This window comes from Dysidea avara, chromosome 11, assembly GCF_963678975.1.
Source record: "Dysidea avara chromosome 11, odDysAvar1.4, whole genome shotgun sequence".
NCBI lineage: Eukaryota > Metazoa > Porifera > Demospongiae > Dictyoceratida > Dysideidae > Dysidea > Dysidea avara.
In genome coordinates this window covers 14,689,835-14,711,557 of record NC_089282.1, presented here as the reverse complement: position 1 = coordinate 14,711,557, position 21,723 = coordinate 14,689,835, and the positions used below count along the sequence as shown (strand labels likewise).

The following is a 21,723-nucleotide window of genomic DNA, read 5'->3' as shown; positions in this document are numbered from 1 at the left end:
TGTTATTTACAAAATAGTTTCAATATGTTGTTTCATCATTTAGGTGCGTATGGTAAAGATATTGCTAGTGATCCAGAAAATGCAGTGGAGCATGTCAACTTTCTTTCAAAACAACTGCTTGAAAATGGTGTCACTGATTTCTGTCTCACAATTATCCCAGCTATAAGCTATCAAAAAGTCAGCAGCCATGATTACTATCACAATGTTGTTTATATGTGTCTACCTAGATTGTGTCTAAAGTGAGGCCGAGGAGTCATGGGTGCAGAAATTATAGGTCAGGTCTCTGAAGCAATATTTTAAATCTCTTGAGGTGGTTCTGTATACTATACCTTTATTGTGTTGTTTCACAACATTGGGTGTTATTTACTGCTTGCATGAATCCACAGCTCATGTCGTGTATGTATGTTTGTACGTATGTGACAATTTCTGGAAAACCAGTTTTTATTGCCTGGTAAAAGCAGTCAGCAGAAGCAGACCATCTTAACTGCTGATTATGGCAAAGAAATTTGTTGTGTAATCATGTGCATAGCATTGCACTTGGGGCTAAAAATCAAACCTGCTGATAAGACCAGTTTTCATAAACCCAGTCACATATGTTTGTCATTCCAAAAGCATCCAGCTTGCTTGTATATGAGAACCTACACTAGGGCTGTATAGTGCCGCCTGTATTCAACTAAGCTTTTCTAAGGTGGCAGTTTAAAATATGATAAGTTACTGAAGGTCCTGAGAATGTCTTTCCTGGTCTTACAGTCTGGTCATTAGGCATAGTGAAGTTAAGAAGAAGAGAATCTCTTTTGTACATGTATAAAAATGAAGAGCAGCTTTGAGGCTTTGTTGCATACAGTAGACATAACTATAAAACAGTTGAGAAGACACTCATCAACTAAGAACCTGGATTTTAAAACTGTATTTGAAACTCATCTACAAGACCCTTGTGCTCTGTGTGTATGTGTTTTGACAAGTAAAAGGTTCTAGTATGGTTGTTGTACAGTATTAACAAACCTTGTAGTACAGCGACAGCTTGCTTAGTAACTATTTGAACATTAGATGGTACGTAATTTAGCTCAAAATTAATGTTTTAGTAGATTTCAGATATTGTTTGCAGAACTCATATAGGATTTTGAGATCTGTAACAAAAGTGAGTAAAAGACATGTACTGTTGTTTAGAGACAATGTTCATGCATTTTAAACAATACATTCTAAAATGCAACATCGTCTTACAAGAGTGCAAGCAATTTAAATATTGTAAATTAAAGAGTGTGACACCTGTTTTGCTTGCGATATTTATCCCAAATGAAATGGGCTGAAGACTCGTGAATGAAACAAGTACCATGCCCTTAAATTAGTGAGTTTCTAATTGCTTTCACTTTCATGAGACGACGTTGTATTTGAGCGGTACCGTAAGTGGGTAAATTGTGCTGTAAACACTACACAACTTTCTGTAGCGACCATATGAAAATGCAAACACAGTACTACTGTATTGTATGATAAAATCAGTAAATTGCTTCTTTTTTCAGTAATACATTATACAGTAAAAAGGTTTAATATGACCTACTGTACTGCATTGTATGTTACATAGACTTACATGCCTGTGTAATGTCTCTATGTACCAAAAAATTGACTAGAAACCTCACAATGCCTTCGTGGCACCTTGGAAGTATTATTATACAGTCAGCTATAACCAAGCCCAATATTAGTGTGACTCAACCCCTTCCAGTATGCTGCTACAATTTTTAATAAATATTTTATTCAATAGAACTTTCTGCTGACTGACTAAGTGATGCCTTCAGCTCCTAATAACAGCTAAAGCTACAGTACAGGCTTACTTTTAGACATTGCTTTAGCCTGACAGGTACCGTTGGAGATGCTGTAGTGCATACATGTGCATGTACAATTCATGGATCATGTCATGGACTTACTTTTGTCCTGCTTTGTTTTATTTATTTATTTATTTTTATTTATTAAGGCTTTACAGCACAAGTGCTGAAGATCTGTAGGACACCTGGTCCTACAGCCTGTTTAAAGTTGTTATAGAAACTGTGTTTGAAAAGGTGGAGAAAGAAGAAAAAATCCACGACTGGACCTGGGCGGCCTCGAACCTGCAGCCATCTGATTAACGCTTGAACGTTTACAGGAGTCTGCCAGGTGGTCAGGATGTTTTCTCCTTGTCAATTTCATGTGTCCCATTTCTTTTCTGTGACAGTGTAAGGTGTCGATTCACAGTATTGCTTTGTCTTCCTTGTGCTGACTATCACATTTATAGCAGGAATTGTCCATAGTAACTGGATTCAAAGGTAGTTTTGATACTGTTTTTCGTTTATAATGCTGTTGTGAAAATGGTTGAACATGGCTAAAAATGAAGCAAAATGGCTGTTTCACTTTTCAGAATTTGTAGTTGGGACGGGTGCTCAGAATTCTGGTTCACCAGTCAAAAATTATTACAAAAAAGTAAACAGACAAGTACAAGGAAAAAATTTTTCCTTGTTTAGATAATTGAATCACCTGTTATGTAATGTGCATATGCATACATGCTACAAGGAATACATGAGCTCAACTAGTTGTTATGGCGTTATGTATTATAGTGATAAGTTTGCATTGCTACCATCATCAGTGGACACTAGCATACTTGGTCTATATAAAGCTGAAAAGCTGTCTGTCTACATTCCTTTGAAGTCAGGCGATTATCTCACTAACCGATGCATGTATCGAAGCAGTTGCTGTGTCAAGCAAAGCGCTCATCTAAGAAATCCGTCATATTAAAATGAAGCTTCTAACTGCCGTCGTTTGTCTTTTACAGCGTGATTAGTGCAAGTATGTAGACGAAAATTCGATTGAATTCTTACTTTAAACTGCATGTAAACCTACATATAGGCTTGAGTAAACCACAGATCACATTTGGTCAAAGCGGTATAGCGTTCAACTTGCAATTGTTCAGTCCCCAGATCGAATCCCAGTGATAGCATTGCCTCTTGTTGAAACTGAGTGGATGGGGAATATATGATGGTGAGATGATTTGGTCACTGTTTATTTTTCCCATATACCCTTTGTGTGTTTAGAGCAGCCTAATATATTGTAGTGTGTGTGTGTGCTGGTGTGTGCACGCATGTGTGTAGTGTGTGTGTGCGCGTGGGAGATACAATTATTACACTTTTAGCTTTAATGGATAGTTTCCCACAATAAAATTAAAAATCTTCACAAAGTCCACCAGTATGTGATGTAACAGTTTATTGTTGGCTCCTCATAACATGTAATCTGTTGAAAGGTTTTCACTACAGGGAGTTGAATAACAGTGCATGAAGAAACCTTACCTTATTTCTTTTATTCTGTGAAGTTCCAAGCTGTACTCCAATTTGTACTGTAGATACTCATAATTGTTAGCTTCAATCTGTTAGTACTACGCAACTACTAGATTGTTAGAATCTGATCAGAGTACTGGGCTGAAAAATGTTGGTCAGATTAGACAAGTATATTAAAGTATATTCTCTCGACTAGTGTACTCCATTGTTTTGTTTGTATACAATAGTTATTGTAAACCACAGTACAGCTGTGAGTGCTTGATGTCATCAACAAAATAGGTTTAGCTTTGTTGTGTAGGTTTCAAAATTTAGGATCACACAGATGACAAAGCAAAACATACTTAAATTTTAAGAATAGCTGACTTGTTTTACCTGACTAATCTTCCCTAAGTATAGGCATGGTATATATAGGCTCCTTTGATCTGAGGTGTGAAAGTGTTACATGTATATATATAGTGTGGTAATGAGAGCTATTACATTAGCATGTGATAAGTGATTAATAGTACCTTTACTAGGAATATAATTACTACATTCTTTGGTTCCAGGCTGGTATTCCAGTCCAGAAATCACCAATCATTTAATCAGCCTAATTGTATTAGTAAATGGCCATGGATCTCATGACTTAGTGTTCATTGTGTTGCTAATATTGTAGGGCTACATTTGGAAAGGACCTTTCATTTCTGAACAGAAGAAAGGCTGCCACAATCAATTCACTATATTAAAAATTCTGTTAGTAAAGAAGACTTGTTGGCATATTATGGTGGAAGTTTGGATGGTGTTAAAATTATCACTTTGGCTCCCGAGCTATCTGGGGCAATGAAAACTATTGAATGGCTGTCCAAAGAACATAAGGATATAATAATCTGGGGTGAAGTGTTGTGTCTTCATGATAATCCTCTTCTAGGTCATTCTTGTGCGAGTTACAAGGAAGCAGAGATGGCGATGGATAGTGGAGTCACACTTATCACCCATCTGTTCAATGCTATGCCTGTAATAGAGATACATTCCATTGTTTGTGTACTATTAATCACTCTCTGCAGTTTTACTGGAATAGTTGGGCTAATCACACGGGACTCTGACAAGCAACTTTACTATGGCTTGATAGCAGATGGGTACCACACTTCACCCAACGCAATCCAAATAGCTTACCGTGCAAACAAAAATGGTTTGATTTATCACCTAAGCGTTATGTGTACATTTGCTGTCTTCCTCATTGGTATTGTATTAGTATCTGATGCTGCTCCCACGGCTGGGCAGCCAGATGGGTTTTATGTAATAGGTGACTTACCTGTGGAAGTAAAAAATGGCAAATGTGTTATGCGTGATGATAGTGGAGGTGATACTGACAGATGATAGTGGAGGTGATACTGACATTTTAACAGGAAGGTATGTGCCATTGGCCTTTCTTGTGACAATGTTCAAGTTCTCTTTTTGTAGTATGGCAATGATGGACAAGTGTGTACAAGTCTCTTAATTTATCATTAATATTGTTGTTCTGCCCCAGGTTGCAATGTAGTGGAGGAACTAGAAGCTGCTTTGTTATATTCTGCCAAACTTCTTGGAATAGATGACCGAAAAGGATCACTGAACTTTGGAAAAGATGCAGATTTTATATTTCTCAATGATGGGTTAGAAGTACAAGCAACAAACATTGCTGGAAAGAAAGTTTGGTCACAAGAAACATTTAATATACTATAAATCACTGAGTACATACCAGCACCAGATATTTATTATTCATTTTTACATGATTTTAGTATTAATATTAAATTGAAGAAATTACGCACAATTACAAACAGAACTGCATAACTGTATATACAAAATATAGAATAATTTATCCATGCGTGCATGTTTAGCATGCTTCAAGTGAAGTGTCAATTTTATGCCTGCAGCCATTCAAGGTTTGCTAGTACATTATCAATTTCTTTCTAAAATGAATAACAACATGTTTGGAGTCATGCTGCTGACTGTATGTGTGTTATCACCTACCCCTTGACCGACGTGATATTCATGTAGTAAGGTGAGTTCACGTTTCATCAAATCCCACATCGGGTTGTCACTACCTTGCATCTTACTCTCCCAATATTGACGCAAAGCTCCAACTCGACCCTGCCAAACAAGAGAAAATTCTGTAAATGCTATCCCACTAGGGACCTGTGAGAAGGCTTAAAATCAGTGAAAACTGGTAGTAAGAAAATGAACTAGGAAAGTTTTTTTTTAAAGGGAAGTCTGCTCACTGCTTTTCAGCAGTTCCAATTCATGCTACCATAGATCCTTTACGTACTTTGATACTACAAAACAGTATAAAAGACACACTCTATACACATACTTGGGAAGTTTTGTTTGTAGATTGTAGGGATCGGAGAAGTGGCTTGACTTCTTTGAGAATCTCCAAAAATGGCTCTGCAGAAGTTAACTCCTCTACCTGGCTGCTTGAAGTTGCTTGCAATAAATCATCTAACGAATCTAAACTTGTACTGGGTGTTAGAGGCTGTGGTGATTCAGCAATCGTCCAACTCGCGCCAGACGCCGCAGGGTCATCGTGTGTCTGAGATCTTTTCTTTCGGATGGCACGGGCTAAACGTCTAAAAATTGATCCACGAGGCTTCCTCTGCCGTTCAGGTAATGACGGATTGACTGGCAACGACTGAGCCCTCGGATGAGACATAAACGCGATGCTAAAATAACATGTTTGTTCCAGCACTCTTTACATTTAAGTACATAAGGAATGCGACAATGGTTAGCGCCGCTGACCTAATGTGTCAAGGAACGCGCATAAACAAAAAGCTGACAGAATCCGGAAGCGGTGAACCCCAAAATGGCATTCATGATGTTGAGTAGAGCCACGTGTCTCTCGATTTGTAAGTGTTTTGTTGCTATAGTAACAACAGTGCTGCACGTAAAAACATACACAAATATAAATAAATACAACAATACATCCACTGAGTCTCTTTACAACATCAAAAACAAAGTAATAAAAATATACAATATTTAATTGGCAAATGCTTCGACCAGTTTGGCTTGGTAAAAACCACTTGTGCCATTATCCAGCATGCCATAGCACATGCCGTGTTTGTTTTGTGGTTCGACTTCTGTCAAAACGTCACCTTTATTGAAGCTAAGTTCTCCTGTCTTCTTGGCAATATAACTACATGCAGCCCTACGCAGTTTCACACTGGCAGCTACCTTTTCTTGTTCACTGCTTGGCTTTGCTCCCACCGAGTGCGACCTTGTTTCCCTTGGTTGACCCAATTTTGGGGGTGGAGGCCGGTCTGGTTTAGTCTTTGTTTTAACAGGAGAAGTTGTTGGTGGGCTAGTTGGAGGAGCTGCACTAGAACTGTGTGATCTCTTTGTTCTGCTTGGTGCCTTTGGTTTCTCAATTTCTACAGTATTAGTATTGTTTTGTACCTCATTTAATGAGTCTTCCAATGTTTCAGATATTGGCTTAAGAGTAGGTGGAGCTTCACCTGAACTATGTAGCCTCCTTGTTCTCCTTGGTGCCTGTGGTTTGTCTACTTTAGTAGTTTCTTCATTGCTTTGAGAGTCACTTTTTACTGCATCTGTTTCAGATATCAGTTTAAGGTTAGGAGGAAGAGTTGGAACAGGCTTGTTTGGCTTCGGTGGTCTTTTATTGTCACCATCAGTTTCATCTTGGGATGGCAGAATAGATGGAGTGGTCAATGATCGTGCTCTAGGCACAGGAGCATCAAGTGTAGCATTGTTCTCAGGTGGCTGCTTACTACCTATCGGTACAACTTCTATTGTACGTGATTTCTCTTTAACTGGCTCTGATTCAGACTTTTGAACCAATTTCTTCAATGATTTCAAGAAGCTGCCACGATGCTGTTCTTGTTTTTCTTCTGGTTGTTGTTGTTGTGAGAGATCAAACAAAACTTTAGGTTCTACTGGTTTAGCCTCAACAGCTTTAGTGCTTTCCTGCTGATTCACTTCAGCAGCAGGAGCAGGAATTGGTCTCTTCAGACTTTCTTGCTTCTTTTCTAACAATTTTTGGGAAACAGGGGGTCTAGGGGGTGGCCTTTTTGGATGTGACGACACCTTTTCTTTAACCTCTGCTCTGTCATCCTTTTTGTTATCTTCAGCTCCATCTGGGGAGTCTCTAGTTTCTGTCGGCTTTGTAGGTGGCTTTTGTTGTGAAGAAACACTACTGGAACGCTGAGGAGCAGTTGGCTTTTTCCTCCTTGGTGCTGGTACTGGCTCAGCCGGTTTCCCTACGGGTTTAGCAACTGGTAACTTGGGAGATGCTGTGACTTTTGTCTCTTTATTCTCCACTATTGGTTCTTTATCAGAAACATTGTCTTTACCTGGCTTGGGCAAAAGTTTAGGTTTAGGTAACAGTTTTGGTTTGGGCTTTAGTGGTGGCTTTGCAGTAGCACTATCACCAGCATCTACTTGTTCTACTGGTTTACTAGCCTCCACTGTACTAACTTCCACTGGCTTTACTGGAGTTTCCTTTTCAATTGTGGCAGAACGTGTGGCACTAGGTGGTCGAGGGGGACAAGGCATGGATGGAGGAGGTGGAATTGGTCTATTTGGAGGGGGAGCTATTGGTCGTTCCTTTTTCAAACCTTCTTTGGGGACCATTAACTTAGATTTCACTGACCTCTTTGGTAACACTGGCCTGGCTTTGGGCTGCTTAGGTTGAACTGTGCGTACTGTTTCACCAGGTTTATTCACAGCTGGGGCTGTTTTAGCTGACTTATCTAAAGCTGAAACTGCAGCAGCTAGCTTGTCTGCAGCTAAAGTTGTAGTTGGCTTATCTGTGTCTGTCACAGCAGTGGGCTTGCTTACTGATGAATCTGTCTCATCTGGTGATAATGGCTTATCAGCAGCTTTAGGCTTTGGCACTGGTGGGGGTCTTCTTCTAATTGATGTCTTTGGTTTTGCAACAGATTCTTTGACAGCTTCATCCTTGCCATCTTTCATGTCCTTTGTCATGTTTTCTGCTAGTGTTACAATAGTATTAGCCATGGCCTCTTTTGCCAAATCTTTTGGTGTACCAACTATAGGTGCATCAGCAGTACCAGTGTCAGTAGACTATATAGAAAAATACAATAACATTTAGCAGTAAAATTATCTACCATACCTTTGCTGTAGGTGGAGGAGGAGGTCGTCTTCTTTGAGAACCTTTCATCCTTCCAGTTTCTGTAGCTTCTGCAGGCTTATTAGCCACTGTAGGTTTGTTAGCTATGACTGGCTTGTTAGCTACCACTGGTTTATTTGATACTGCTGGTCTATTCTCAGCTACTGTAGTAGTGTTCTGTGTCTTAGTTCCTGCCACTTTAGGTACTGTTTCTGCTGTGTTGTCTTTAAGTGATCCCATCTTGCTAGCTAGAAGAGATGAGAGTTCTTTGGTAAAACCTAGTGAGTCGGATGAGTCTGGTTGAGCTTCAACTGATGGTGCAGGTTGTGGCACTGCAGGTTGAGATGTTACAACTGCTTCTAGTTCAGCAACTGGTTCATCCACTTCCTCGTCAGTGCTAAATTCGTCATCTTCCTCTTCCACTATAATTTCCATCTCTACTTCTTCTGCACCATGTACACCTTCTTGAGGCTAAATCACAGAATACAATAATTACGATAACTACAGTACAGTGTGTGTATTCTGTGTTGCATGTATATTGGGGACCTGGTGAGCTGGTATCATTTGGGAAAGTAGCCCACCCAGCTGTAACATCAATGGGTACCTGGCATTACTAGGAAACCAACTGTCTTTGTCTCATTTAGCGGTGTTGGGGTCATTGTGAAACTTCGGGTTCTGCAATCTCTCTCCATGAGTCCTCCCGTCGGTTATTAGTTTTGCCCCAGGAGGATTTGCACAAGGCTCAAGTGCTCTGAGTGGTGCACAGACATTCCAGTTTTGGTTTGCTGGGCTGTGTTTCATATGGCTGCTATAGGCTTTGCTTTTGTCTGTGTGCATGCATGCGTGTATGTCGTGTGTAGTGTGTGTATGCATCCACTTATAACCCATACCTCCACATAAGAGCCGGGGAACCATCCTTGTTTATTACCAAGTTGACCATGCCACCAGCCAGTGTCCTCAGCCCATAATACTGTAATGACATCTCCTGGCCAAAAACTGAGATCATTAACATTATTTCCTTCAAACGCAAACTTTGCCACATACTCTGCACAACAGAAGGTGTATATAACACTTAATTCCTTTCTTAAGACACACTTACCTATTCCTTCAGTAGATGGGGGAAAATCCTTGTCTCCTCCAATTGGCACTTGTCTTTCTGTTAATGATGTTGAGGCCACAGAAGCCAGAGACTCTTCATCTTGTGTGCTAACAAGCTTATCACCAAATAAGGTAAACTCCTTTCTCTGTACAAATAACAAATCAAATTAGACACAACAGCTTATTAATAAAGCATTGTCATGTATTGTATACCTTTCTTTTGTCTTGCAGCTCTTGGGCAGTCGGTGCTCGTAAGTAGCTGGCAGGTAACCACCCAGTGTCTCCATTGTCACATCTGCCTTTCCACCATCCACTATCAGACTTCTCTACTATGTACAGCATGTCTCCTGTTTTGAGAGATAGTTCATCTTCCTTAGTTGATTCCAGATCGTACTCAGCAATCCACAACTCATCACCTACAGTATGAAAGAAGATGATAAAACCACACAATGCACACACGCGCACGCACACATTGGATTTGAATAAACTACTACTGAACACTTTACCATTCCACAAAGATACTGACCTGATGTTGGTGATATAGGATGTTCGATAACCTCAACTTGGTCCAACCCAACTGATCCAGAAGCGACAGCAGCACCAACTGGAATATTACTCACAGTCTGGTTAGTAATGATCATAACATCTTGTGCTGGTGCTGCAGCTGTTTCCTTCACAATATTTAACTTCTTCGCACTTCTTGGTGTACTGTCAATGTCTTTAGGTTCTACTATACCAGTGTGGGTGAACTTCCTGTCTCGATTCTTTGGTGAAACTTTTGGAGCAGGTGGTTTCTTCATGCTAGTCACATCACTGTGTGCTCTCTTCAGCTTGCTAATGTCATTCTCTGATATGGTAGCAGTGCCAGTACCAGTTCGTGGAATATTGAAATTAGCTACTAAAATGGCAGCAGCAGCTGTTGACATATGACCTGTATAAGAAACATTACATATCGACAGCTCTTACAAATATTAAACCAATGAGCAACAAAAATTCTAAACTAATCTCCCAATAATACAATCACCTGTGGGACTAAAATTTTAGAACAGTGTTCTCGCTAATAATAAAGTGCACTTAACTAATGATTTATGGATGACCATAGTAAAATGGTGATCTTGTTATTAACATGGTTGTCTATGTATCACTATACAGAAGTAAGAAAAATACAAAAGAACACAACTAACATACATAGGTTCAGGTAACCCTAATAATACAGTCATTTCAGGACTAAACTTAACACAGAGGTTTACTAATGAAGTTCCTTCAGAGGAAGAAAGATTTGTATCAGAGCGGACTATGTGTAGAGTTCACTACAAAGTATGTAGCAGTAGAAGTAATAGTATAAAGTACACAGTAATTATGTAGTTGACCTTCTGGCATCGTCTTCTTTCCTTCATTGTCACCAGCTTCGTTAGACTCATCAGCGGGGCGTGCATACTTTGTAGGGAACCACCCAATTCTCTCACCAACTTGTCCTCGGCACCATTCCCCATTTTCCGATCTCTCCAATAACATGATAAGGTCATTTTCTTGCAGCTCTAAGTCACCATCAGACTGGGGCTTGTAGTCATACAGTGCAATGTATTGAGCAGCTATAGTAAAATGTACACCATAACGTATGCACATAGCCACACACACGCACGCACGCATGCACACACTACTACTACTATTACTACTACTACTACTACTACTACACACACACACCTTTAGCACTTGGGTGACTTTGTTTCCATTTGGCCTCCCCAAGTTCAATATCAGCCGAAGATCTTGGCTTATAATCCGCTGACCGATTAGTAGTCACAAATTCAGCCTTCCACGTTCTCTTGCGACGTCTCCACGCACAATAACAAATGATCAATACCAACAACACAAACACTATCACACCACCCACTGCCCCACATACTATAATGACTATCGTCATACTGTCACCACCTGTAACAACATGTGAATGAATAGGGTATATACAGGGCACACTATATACCTGAGCCTCCGCCTGGTGCAGAAGTAGTTTCAATAGGTGGAGTAGTTGTGGGAGGGGTTGTAATTGAAGTGGTCACTGCTGCTGGCAGTTGCACGCATACAATTGGTAGCATGCTAGCATCTCCAACTCGAATAGCCAGTCCTGAACCAGGAACTGTAGAAAGAAAACAACAAATGCATGAACAAAAAAGACAACAGCCACACCAGTATACTGAACATCAACAAAGACATTTAGTATACATAATGATAACTAAAGGCATTATTGTACTTACTAGCGTTTGGTCCAGATAATGGTAAATTAAGATCAGTCAATAAACTCCTCTCAGATAATACTCCATGTTTACCAGTCAGGTCACCAACTGGACAAGCTAGTTGGTTATCAGGTGAACAAGTCAGTGGAGCACCATAAGGATTAACTGCTGGAGCACCTGCCCCACAACTAGTCCGTACTGAGAGATGAATAAAGCCACCTGATCCCTGTGTTTGTCTTTTAAAAACATCCCTCTTCCCTTGAGCTCCACCTGTGGATGATGGAAGCATAGAGCTCATGTCCATTGTCATCATCGGATCAGGATCAAAAGAAACTGACATCATAGAACTAACAGTGAGACTGATACTAGATGTAGTGGGTGCTTCAGTAACACTAGTGGTAGTTTCCTCCTTCACTTCAGAACTTGTTTTAGCATCATCACCATTAGTAGAAGTTGTAGAAATGGTAACAGCAGGTGTGTTAGTAGTAACTTCGATGGTAGGTGTTGTAGAGACTATTACAGTAGATGATACTACAGCAGTTGAACTATTGACAGACTGTGTCATACTTGTTGTCTGTGGCTGCACAGATGATGCAGACATGGAGGCCATCATTGTAGATGAAGAAGACAGAAGAGCTGTAGTTGACATAACTGAAGTTGTAGTTGACATAGATGTCATCACTGAAGTTGCAAATGAAGATAGCATGATAGAAGTTGACATGGACTCCACACTAGAAGACAGTAGCATTGTAGTAGATGGTTGCATCACAGAGGTAGTTGTTGATGTGGAAGTTGATGTGACAGACGGCAGCACAGTAGAAGTGGACATGGATGTCATTGTTGAACTACTAGAAGTTTGCAGCATAGTCGAAACCGAAGAAGACGACGATATTATTGAACTACTAGAAGATGGTTGCATAGTGGAAATTGACGTGAACATGGACATACTTGTAGACAACATTATGCTGGTTGACAACTGGGTGGGAGTTGGTGTCATACTTGGGCTAGACATGACTGATATAGGAGGACCAGTGTAGTCCACATCTAAAAATATCATAGTCTCTGAGAATGGATCATTAGCTAGCTGAGTTAGGACAAGTTTCCCTTGAAGTGTTCCTGAAGTGATGTTGACTGTAACAGAAACTGTATCCATGTCATACTTTATGTTAGCACACAACCACCGACTACCATTTGGATAATGTATCACAATAGATCGACCTACAATACTGTCAACACCAAACAGTGGTAGGTAAGGATCTGAATAGATAGTATTGATGGAGTTTTGACCAGCCAATCTACCATATTTACCACTCAAGTCACCTATCTCATATGTATCAAATGTTGTTGGTGAGGATGTGTCTTGTACAACATTTCTTGGATTAAAGTGACCACCAGCAAAACTATTAGCACATTTCTCATTACCTGGAACAGTTTCATCTACTGGAAAATCATGTACATGATAGCCACTTGCTCTGGAGGATAATCCAGTCAACTCTACTGTGACATTTGTAGGAGAAAATGGAGATACTTGGTGGAAAATGATTTGACCACTAACTCCGTCTTCTTGAAACCTTGCAACAGCCATCCTAGGACTGTATTTTGTTACATTGGCACAAGCAATTCTTGGACCTCCAGCATTGCTAGCATGAATCACAACTGAACGACCAACTATGTTGTAACCATCACTATTAACTCTCAATGGTAATTCTGTATCAGTGTACAACGATGTGGTATGGCCATTCATAAAATCCAAACGTGATGATTTTCCAGTAAGATCTCCTATCTCACAACTAGTCTGATTGGATGGATTACAATACGTCTCATATGTTGGTGAGCTAACAGGGATTCCCCTGGGGTTATAATGTGGTCCCCCTTCAGCACAATCACCACTGTCCCCAATAGCATTTTCATGGACATGCCAGTTATGACCAATGGAGTTCACTGATCCACTAACATTTGATAGTCTGGTGAATACAGTTGTTAAACTCACAGGCATGTAAGGCTGAATGAAGTAAATATTTCCTACTAAAACATTTCGAAATGGACTATAAACAATGGTGACATCACTTGGGTATTCAATATTAGCACACACCCAACGAGCTCCATCTCCACGATGTATAACAACAGAACGGCCAACAATACTGTATACTCCATACAATGGTAAGAACACATCTTCATACACTTCACTAGTCATACTGTCAGGGTTTAGTGGACCAAACTTCCCACTCAAATCACCAACTTCACACAATGAACGATTGTTCATGCAAACTGCTGAATAATCCGGTTGACTACTGGCCATAAATGGGTCAAAATGTCCTCCAACAGATACAACACTACAGAAATCAGGTCTTGTCCTAAACGGATAATTGTGGACATGCCAGGGAAACTGTTCAGATGGATACTGGTCCAGACCAGTCAGTGATAATCTTATCATGGTTATGCTGGTAGGTGACTGTTGTGTGAATGTGATAGTTCCATTAACACCATCCATGTTGAAGTTGGCAATGACAGTGAGAGCATCTAACACAAACCAACAATGACAACTACATCATACATGTGCACGTGGTACCAATTGTATATACGTATGTAGTCTATGTACATATGTATAGCAAATGGTTACATATTTTCCAGGGATGACTAATAGTTCTTAGGGCTCCACAATAAAGACATTTCTTATTCACAATAAGCAACTCAATATACATGTTAAAATTTAGAACTGTCTGTGTTTGGTTTCCTAACCACACAACTTTCTGTAAGATGAACACAGTTAAACTTTAAACTCTATCTAGTCCATAGGTCATCGCACTTGTGTAATAATTCTGAACAAACAACAAACTAATGATTGACAAGCAATTCAACTTCAGATTGTGCTTCTTTGAATACAACAGTGGTTGACTTGATGGGGCAAAATTGAATTTTGGCAGACAAAACACTAAAACTGGTTTTGTGGTTACCAAAATAAAGGGTAATACTTACATACACAAGTACATAGTATGAATATTTTAAGAGACTACACAAACACTTACAGTACTCCACACACAAATAGTCATGACTTGCCACTAATCAAAACAAACAATCATATAGACAATCAAAGTATTCTACCTTAGCATGGATTCTCAAAATATAAATTTCACAGACAGCAACTATATCATTACAAAATTTATATGCCTCCAAAAATTACAAGAGGAAGATATGCATTCAATAACTTATACATAGGGATTCAATGTGATATCATATTACTCTTGCCACCTGCAGGGAATCTCCACTAGTTTCAGTAAAGCAGCTTCATGTTGTAAGCAACTACAAGGCATGCTACAATTTACAAAACCAAACTACCCATTCAACCACGACTCTCTGGCATTTTTGGAAACAACTTACTCAGCCTGCAATCATATACAATTTTACTACATGATTTATTACATACTATATTAAAACCAACCACGCATCTGATTCGTGAATTATTTTCTGAAAAAAATGTGTATGTAATAGTGTATGTATGTATGTACGTATGTATATATGTATCTGTTCGTCTTTCTACAACACTTCATGTGTACAAAAGTTAAGCTAAAAGCATTCTGTATGCAAGAAATGAAGGCTGTTCAAAGCCAGTATTAGACTTCCATGCACAGAAGCTAGGTCTGATTGAATATGGATGAAGCAAGTTTACAAAGATGTTGAAAGTGTTTTTCACACAGGCATACAGCAACCCCCAAAATGGTGTAGCTGGCCGCCAAGGCTACTAGGATTATTAAATTCCTTCCAGCTGAAAAGGGACATTATCTGTCCACTTGAATACAAGAAATGTAGAACAGCCCTGAGGTTTTTTATGTAGATAATTTCAACAAGGAAACACAATAGATAAACTATAAAACAGTTGAGAGGATACTGCTGTCCATAACTGTGAATTGTGGTTTAAAGTAGTTTCGCTTCCTCAGCAGTGCATAGCAATGAATTGATGAATTACAAAAATTAAATTACAATAACTGATAGTGTTGCTGCATAAAGGCAATCGGCTAATAGCATAGTATGTATTGTAGTAGATTAATTTCAAGAGGCAGTATTAACAGGACATACGGTTTTTTGGAGTAGCACAAATTGAACTTCAACTTAATTGTTTTCATTACGGCAGACAAATAATAATTGACGTTGCATACATAGATTTTCAATAGCCAAAAGTTTATGTTTGTGAGGATTTTCCTACACTGCAAAACTACTCTCTGCATCCTCCAAAATATGTTCACGAAATGTTTTGAAAATCCCTAACCTTAAGCTTGAAAATTTAATCCATGAAATTTTAAAGTCATGATGCTATACAGTTACATCACATTCAAGATGTTTAACCTTGACACTAGAGCTTCTTATTAAGTAAAAGAATTGCATCATTTATTTCAAGTGTGTGGCTCCCCCAGAACACACATGTGTAGGCTAAGTTACGTGTATGGCTTCCAAAGCCATATGACAGTTCACGAACTGGTACCAAATACTGCAAGGGAGTACTTTCGTTTGTATAGCATTAAACACTAGGGAGTGCGATATTTGTCATAAACAAGTTAGGCTTTTCCTCCTAATGCCAGCCTACATGTGCCGCTCCAACGCTTTTCATAAGCAACACACTACCGGACCAACGATGTCACATATAAAGGCGCTCTGGGTACTTGCAATATATGAAGCTTGAATAGTCAAACCCTTTACAATACCAGATAATACTACACATTCTTTTAGCCCACAAACAAAACGATGATCTTGACAAAAACTCACCACATTTGTTCCAGCCAATCACTACGACAGCAACAAGTAGAAGCGAGTGATCAACACGCCATCGAGCCATGGCTACTTACAGTAGCCTATAACGCAAAACCTACTAGTACAGAGAACAAAGCTCTTCTGTTTCTTCTTCAGGATCGCTACTGGGGGAGATTAGTTTGTTTGTGTCACGTGATCCATTCTCGTGACTTTAAATTTTACCACAAAGATGCGATTGTGGTTTTATATTGTGTCATTGCCTTATAAGTCTATGCTAGTATAATGTCAAGCTAGCTTGGATTTTGAATGGCTTGACAATTATTTACACTGTCTAGACTACAAGCATACACTGATTCCATGGTATTTATAACACAATACATGCACCATGCCCATATTTGGCATGAAAAGAACGGTAAAATTGAAGTACACCCAGCTACCTCTAATTTGCTGTCAACCCCTTAGTTTGCGAGTTAGTCATTACAGTTAGCCTTGATTTATATAGCTAAATCCCACCAGTATCCCGGCATGTCACAGTGCATGGCATACAGAGATTTGTCTCAGTTCCCTCTAGGTATCAATTAAACATGTAGCTGCTTCAGCTACAGAAGCAGCTATATGCTAAATGTCAGTCATATAGCTAGTTTAAATGCATGTTAGCCAATAAAGAGCTCAGCTAAATCATGACATAGTTAGCTATATAGCTATAGGTATATATGCAGCAACAGAAAGTATATACAGTTGCTCTACACTTTACCATGCACAAATGATATATTGTCTGGTGCATTGCATGTACTCTTATTAAACACACAGTGCTGGCCTATATGCTAACATGTTGGTGCGTAATGAGATCTAGATGGCATAGCCCATCTGACCATTGGAATAACCACATGTTATCAATCAAATTGTAACTGTAATCTCAAAACTTTTGAGGTGATTGACATTATTTTTGTGCATTCACGCAACAACCAGTTGTGAGGATGATCATCTCATAGTTTGTTGTATAAGACAGCAACTATATGAGTACTGGTGGTAGCTTACTAAACAAGTGCTGAAGAAAATTAATGATAGCTAACACGTTAGCAAAACACTGGTTACAGCTACACTAGTGATGCCTCAACACACATAGTCATGTACACTTGGTCAAATATTACGCTTCTCTACAGAACATGCATAGTTCAACAATCACTCAAGGGCAACATAAAAGGTATAGAAGAAAAAATGGTGAAAATTCCAGAGGGATTAGAATGTACTATACTGATATCTAGCTAGCACAGTGTTGGACCTCTCTACGTAATAATATAATCTCTAGTTTGTATTTGTTAGGGTAATTCAGCATGCACATGCTGCTATCAGACCTTCAGAGCTGGCTATATGGAACTGATAATACCATATACTCTAATAAAACATACACCAAAGAACTGTGATGTATTTATGTCATTTCATAGCCAGACCTAACCTCTACACTAGTGGTTGAGACACAGGGCTATTAAATCATATAATGCATATGGCCATCAGTGTTTGGTCTATTGTAATTATGTATGTCTGAGCAGTGAGCACTGCAAGGCCATGGCCAGTGTGCTTTTAAAAGGCCATTCCAAACAAATTTTTAGGTTAATATATCCTATACTATATCCTGAAAGCATCACCTCTTAACATGAGCTCCATCCACAAAGTTTTAATTATATGGGGCAAAATTGTCTTCCTTTTGTCAATGCAAATGCTGTGCTTGAATAACAGTTAAGTGTTACTTCTATTGTTTGAAATTCTCACCTTTTCCGTGAGTTTGGTGCCATTAAAGATGCTATTATTATTTTCTTACCCATGCATACACCAGACTGGCAAAAAAAAAAAAAAATTAATTAGGGATGATAGCTAGCAGTCAGAAAAAGTAAATCATCAGCTATATAGGTACACCATGCATGCATGAAGAAAATTATAGGCATTGTCATTCTTGAAAAAAGTGTAACTGAAATCTAAAATTAATGTATGGATCCTTTCTAACTGGCAATATATAAGAACTAAAAGTATTTCCCAGCTAGTGGACTATGTATTCTCCAGTGGTATGTCTGTGAATGTATATACAAGAAATAATTTAACAGAACGATATTAGTTGACTGTTAAACAAGATGTGTTCCTTGGTCTAATAATGTCATGTTGATGGTTTTCGTATAGAAAAGCAATAACCATCCTCTCTGGTTATAGGCCTACACAAAAGTTGAGGGATAGTCCGGTTTTGTTATTCCTACAGAAAGGATATAGTATATGCCTATTCATAAAACATCTAAGTATGGGCATTTGAGCAATATATTGTAAATAAACAACTCTTTGCAATGTCTGAAACCAGCATGCATAGGTTACTGTGATCTGTTTGTGAAAATTTTACTTTTAAATTTGCTATAGGTAAGCTAGCTCACTATACAGTATTGGGACAGATGATGCTGTGGTCGTGTGTGTGCACTATCACCAAAAACAAACCCTGTAGTTTTAAATAACCAGTTAGTCAACTGTAGAAAGTAATTACATTTGCTTGCCATATTAGTGTAAATCTTGAACTATAATTATAATCGTGATGAGGATTTTGTCCATATGCAACACACATAAATGTTAGTACGACACAAGCACAGCAGTATCTGCACAAGATGATTTATAGTTTACTAAAGGTATATACTGTGTGGATGAATCAAGCTATAGTGTATCAGTTTACAATTCAAGGTAAATTTCATCTTCATCATCTGTAACAGATAAATCATATACAATACAAATTCTAGTAAACAACTATGTACCTTCATGTTCCAGCTGTCTTGAAATCTCGTTCTCTTCACCAGGAAGTTGCTGATATCGTTAACTAGTGTTTCCAAAATGTCGACCATGTGTTCTGTGACGTCTCCACACACAATAACAGACAGTCAAAAGTGCTACCAGAAATACTATAATGACCACACCACCACCTGCTCCAGACGCAATGATGACTGTCATCTTCTTGTCTGTAATAAAACACATGCAACAGTTTTCAGTAACTACATGAGTGTAAGTGAACCTCATTTACTTACCTGACTTATTACTTGATCCATTCGTGGGGCTGGGAGCTGAATGGCTAGTAGTAGTGGCCATGGTGCTTGTATGTGTTAAAGTCATAGGCAATTGATTAGTGGTTGAAACAGCAACTGGACATGAAATTGATCTTGAAGTCGTGCTTACAGACGTTATTGACATACTTGAAGTAGCACTACAGCTTGAGGTTTTTACAGCATTAGTTGAACTGCTCGTGGTAGTGTTCAGGTTTGTAGTGAAACTTGTAACAGTTGTAGTTGAACTTAAAGTAATTGTTGAGTTATTTGGAGTAGTAGTCATACTTATAGTTAACCTTAAAACAGTCTCTGTAAGACTTATAGCAGCTGTTGAACTACTTGCAGGAGAGGTTGGGCTTGAATGTGGAGCTGTTTGGGATGGACCAACTGTACTTGTTGAACTACTTGGAGTGGTAATAAATGTTAAGCTGGAAGTTAAACTTTTAAGATTCGCAGTTGAACTTGGGGTAACCACTGAGTCTATCACTGATTTAGAAATGGTTGTCAAACCATTTGAAGTAACCACTGAGTCTACCACTGAAATAGTTTTCAAACCATTTTCAGCTACGCCATTTGAAAAAAATAGCACCTACATGTAAACATTAATGACATACATGTATTATACTGCAGAACTTCATTACCTTATATGGTATCAGAATTTTGATGTAAAATTAAACCACTAACTATGCTTGGGTCACATACAATCAATTACAGTGGAACCTCATGCAGTTATACAAACACCAGCTATTGAAACTTTTGGCTAACTGAATGCTGAAAATGATCATTCTATTAGAGTATAGTGAGTGTTCTACTGTAGTAATTGAAAATTCAAATTTACAATGTGTTGAACATGTCGTTTGTTCAGCCCACAACTTATGGACATTTCAGTTATCTGAGCACCAGGTGACATGGTCTCCAAGGGTTTAGACAACTGAGATTCCACTGTACACACCAATGGGATATGTCCAATAAAGCAAGCATGTATAGTGCATAGGGAGCACTGCATGTGTGTGTGTGTTGGTGAGGCAGCATAGCCAAGTGGCTAGAGCATCGGCCTGGAAATTGAAAGGTTCCGGGTTTCGATGCTTGGTTAATTGTGCCAATTTGATGTTATTGTTTCCTTGAGCAAGAAACTTTACTCACATTGCTCCACTGTATATTGGGAATGTGGTGGCCTGGTGTCATCTGGGGAAGCAGCCCACCCAGCTGTAACATCAATGGGTACCTGGTGTTTAGTGGGGAAGCAAATATCCAACTGTCCTTGTCTCATTTAACATTGCAGGGGACTTCGGGTTCCGCAACCTTTGGACAGTCCTCCTGCGGGTTACTAGCCCTGCCACAGGAGGATTTGCCTGCACAAGACTCAAGCACCTGGGTGGTGCACAGGTATCCCAGTGCTGGTTCACTGGGCGGCAATAGCACAGTTGCTGTAGGCTTTTTTGCTTGTGTTTGTTGGTGGAAATGAATGAGCTCTATCAGTTTTCACAGAATTCAAAACCAAAACAAAAAGTTCAACACACTCTAATAGAACAGTCACACATCAATTTTGATAAAATAAAGCTGTCACATGACTGGCCACAGTAATACCATTACATGTATTTATATAGCTTGGATTGACACATGTGGCGTGAATGCCCACAGTTTAACATATTCAAATGGTATTGTACAAAAAGTTGGACTGCTGGAGGGTCAGATCTGCATAATATGCTATAATGATTATTTTCCAGACTAGCTGGACTAGGCCTCAACATAACAGTGGTATGCATGTATTCTTTTACTTGTGTCAGCCCATACTTGGAAATAACACAGTGATCCAAAGTGGACCTACTGCTATGTACCTACACAATGTTGTGTAACCACAGGACATGTACACAATCATAGAGTGCTACATAAAATGCATACATTATAAATTACAATGGAACTTGGCTACCACACCACATCAGCACTTTAACTTAATTGAGGTGGAAAATTCCAGCAAACCAACTAATGGCTGTTTGTTACACACTGTTTTCAGTATGGCTGGTTGGTCAAATTGGCTGCTCCACATGGAATATAGAGAGACATGTCTCTTCATGATTAAAATGTTCTTCAGCAATGTTTAATGACTGTTTAAAGACCTTGTGGTTTCATATAGATTTATTCATCAAAAATAAAATACGAACTTTCTAATAAAACACTAATGCATTTCA

General features: G+C 38.9%; 1 protein-coding gene and 1 pseudogene across 1 annotated transcript; one reads left to right on the top strand and one right to left on the bottom strand.

Annotated features, from left to right (window-relative positions):
* The first annotated feature begins 24 nt into the window (after window positions 1-24).
* LOC136237705 (N-acetylglucosamine-6-phosphate deacetylase-like) lies at window positions 25-5,172 on the top strand (annotated as a pseudogene).
* Window positions 5,173-5,282: 110 nt separating this feature from the next.
* On the bottom strand, window positions 5,283-16,666 carry LOC136239643 (mucin-17-like). Its single transcript, XM_066030418.1, has 12 exons — window positions 16,482-16,666; window positions 11,745-14,243; window positions 11,474-11,626; window positions 11,197-11,424; window positions 10,863-11,084; window positions 10,019-10,423; window positions 9,706-9,908; window positions 9,494-9,638; window positions 9,285-9,439; window positions 8,398-8,865; window positions 5,623-8,348; window positions 5,283-5,402 (listed from the first exon to the last, which is right to left on the bottom strand). Exons 1-11 carry the CDS (start codon window positions 16,549-16,551, stop codon window positions 6,285-6,287), a joined length of 6,612 nt encoding a protein of 2,203 aa, XP_065886490.1. The 5' UTR covers window positions 16,552-16,666; the 3' UTR covers window positions 5,283-5,402; window positions 5,623-6,284.
* Window positions 16,667-21,723: the final 5,057 nt, after the last annotated feature.

What these genes read in the sequence shown, in the direction of transcription:
- LOC136239643 (XM_066030418.1), bottom strand. Translation starts at nt 16,551, where the DNA reads ATGGCTCGATGGCGTGTTGATCACTCGCTTCTACTTGTTGCTGTCGTA. An exon ending in GATTGGCTGGAACAAATGTG is followed by an intron (nt 14,244 to 16,481) that starts GTGAGTTTTTGT and finishes GGTTTGTGTTAG; the next exon opens with ATGCTCTCACTGTCATTGCC. An exon ending in CTCCTCCACCTACAGCAAAG is followed by an intron (nt 8,349 to 8,397) that starts GTATGGTAGATA and finishes TTTTCTATATAG; the next exon opens with TCTACTGACACTGGTACTGC.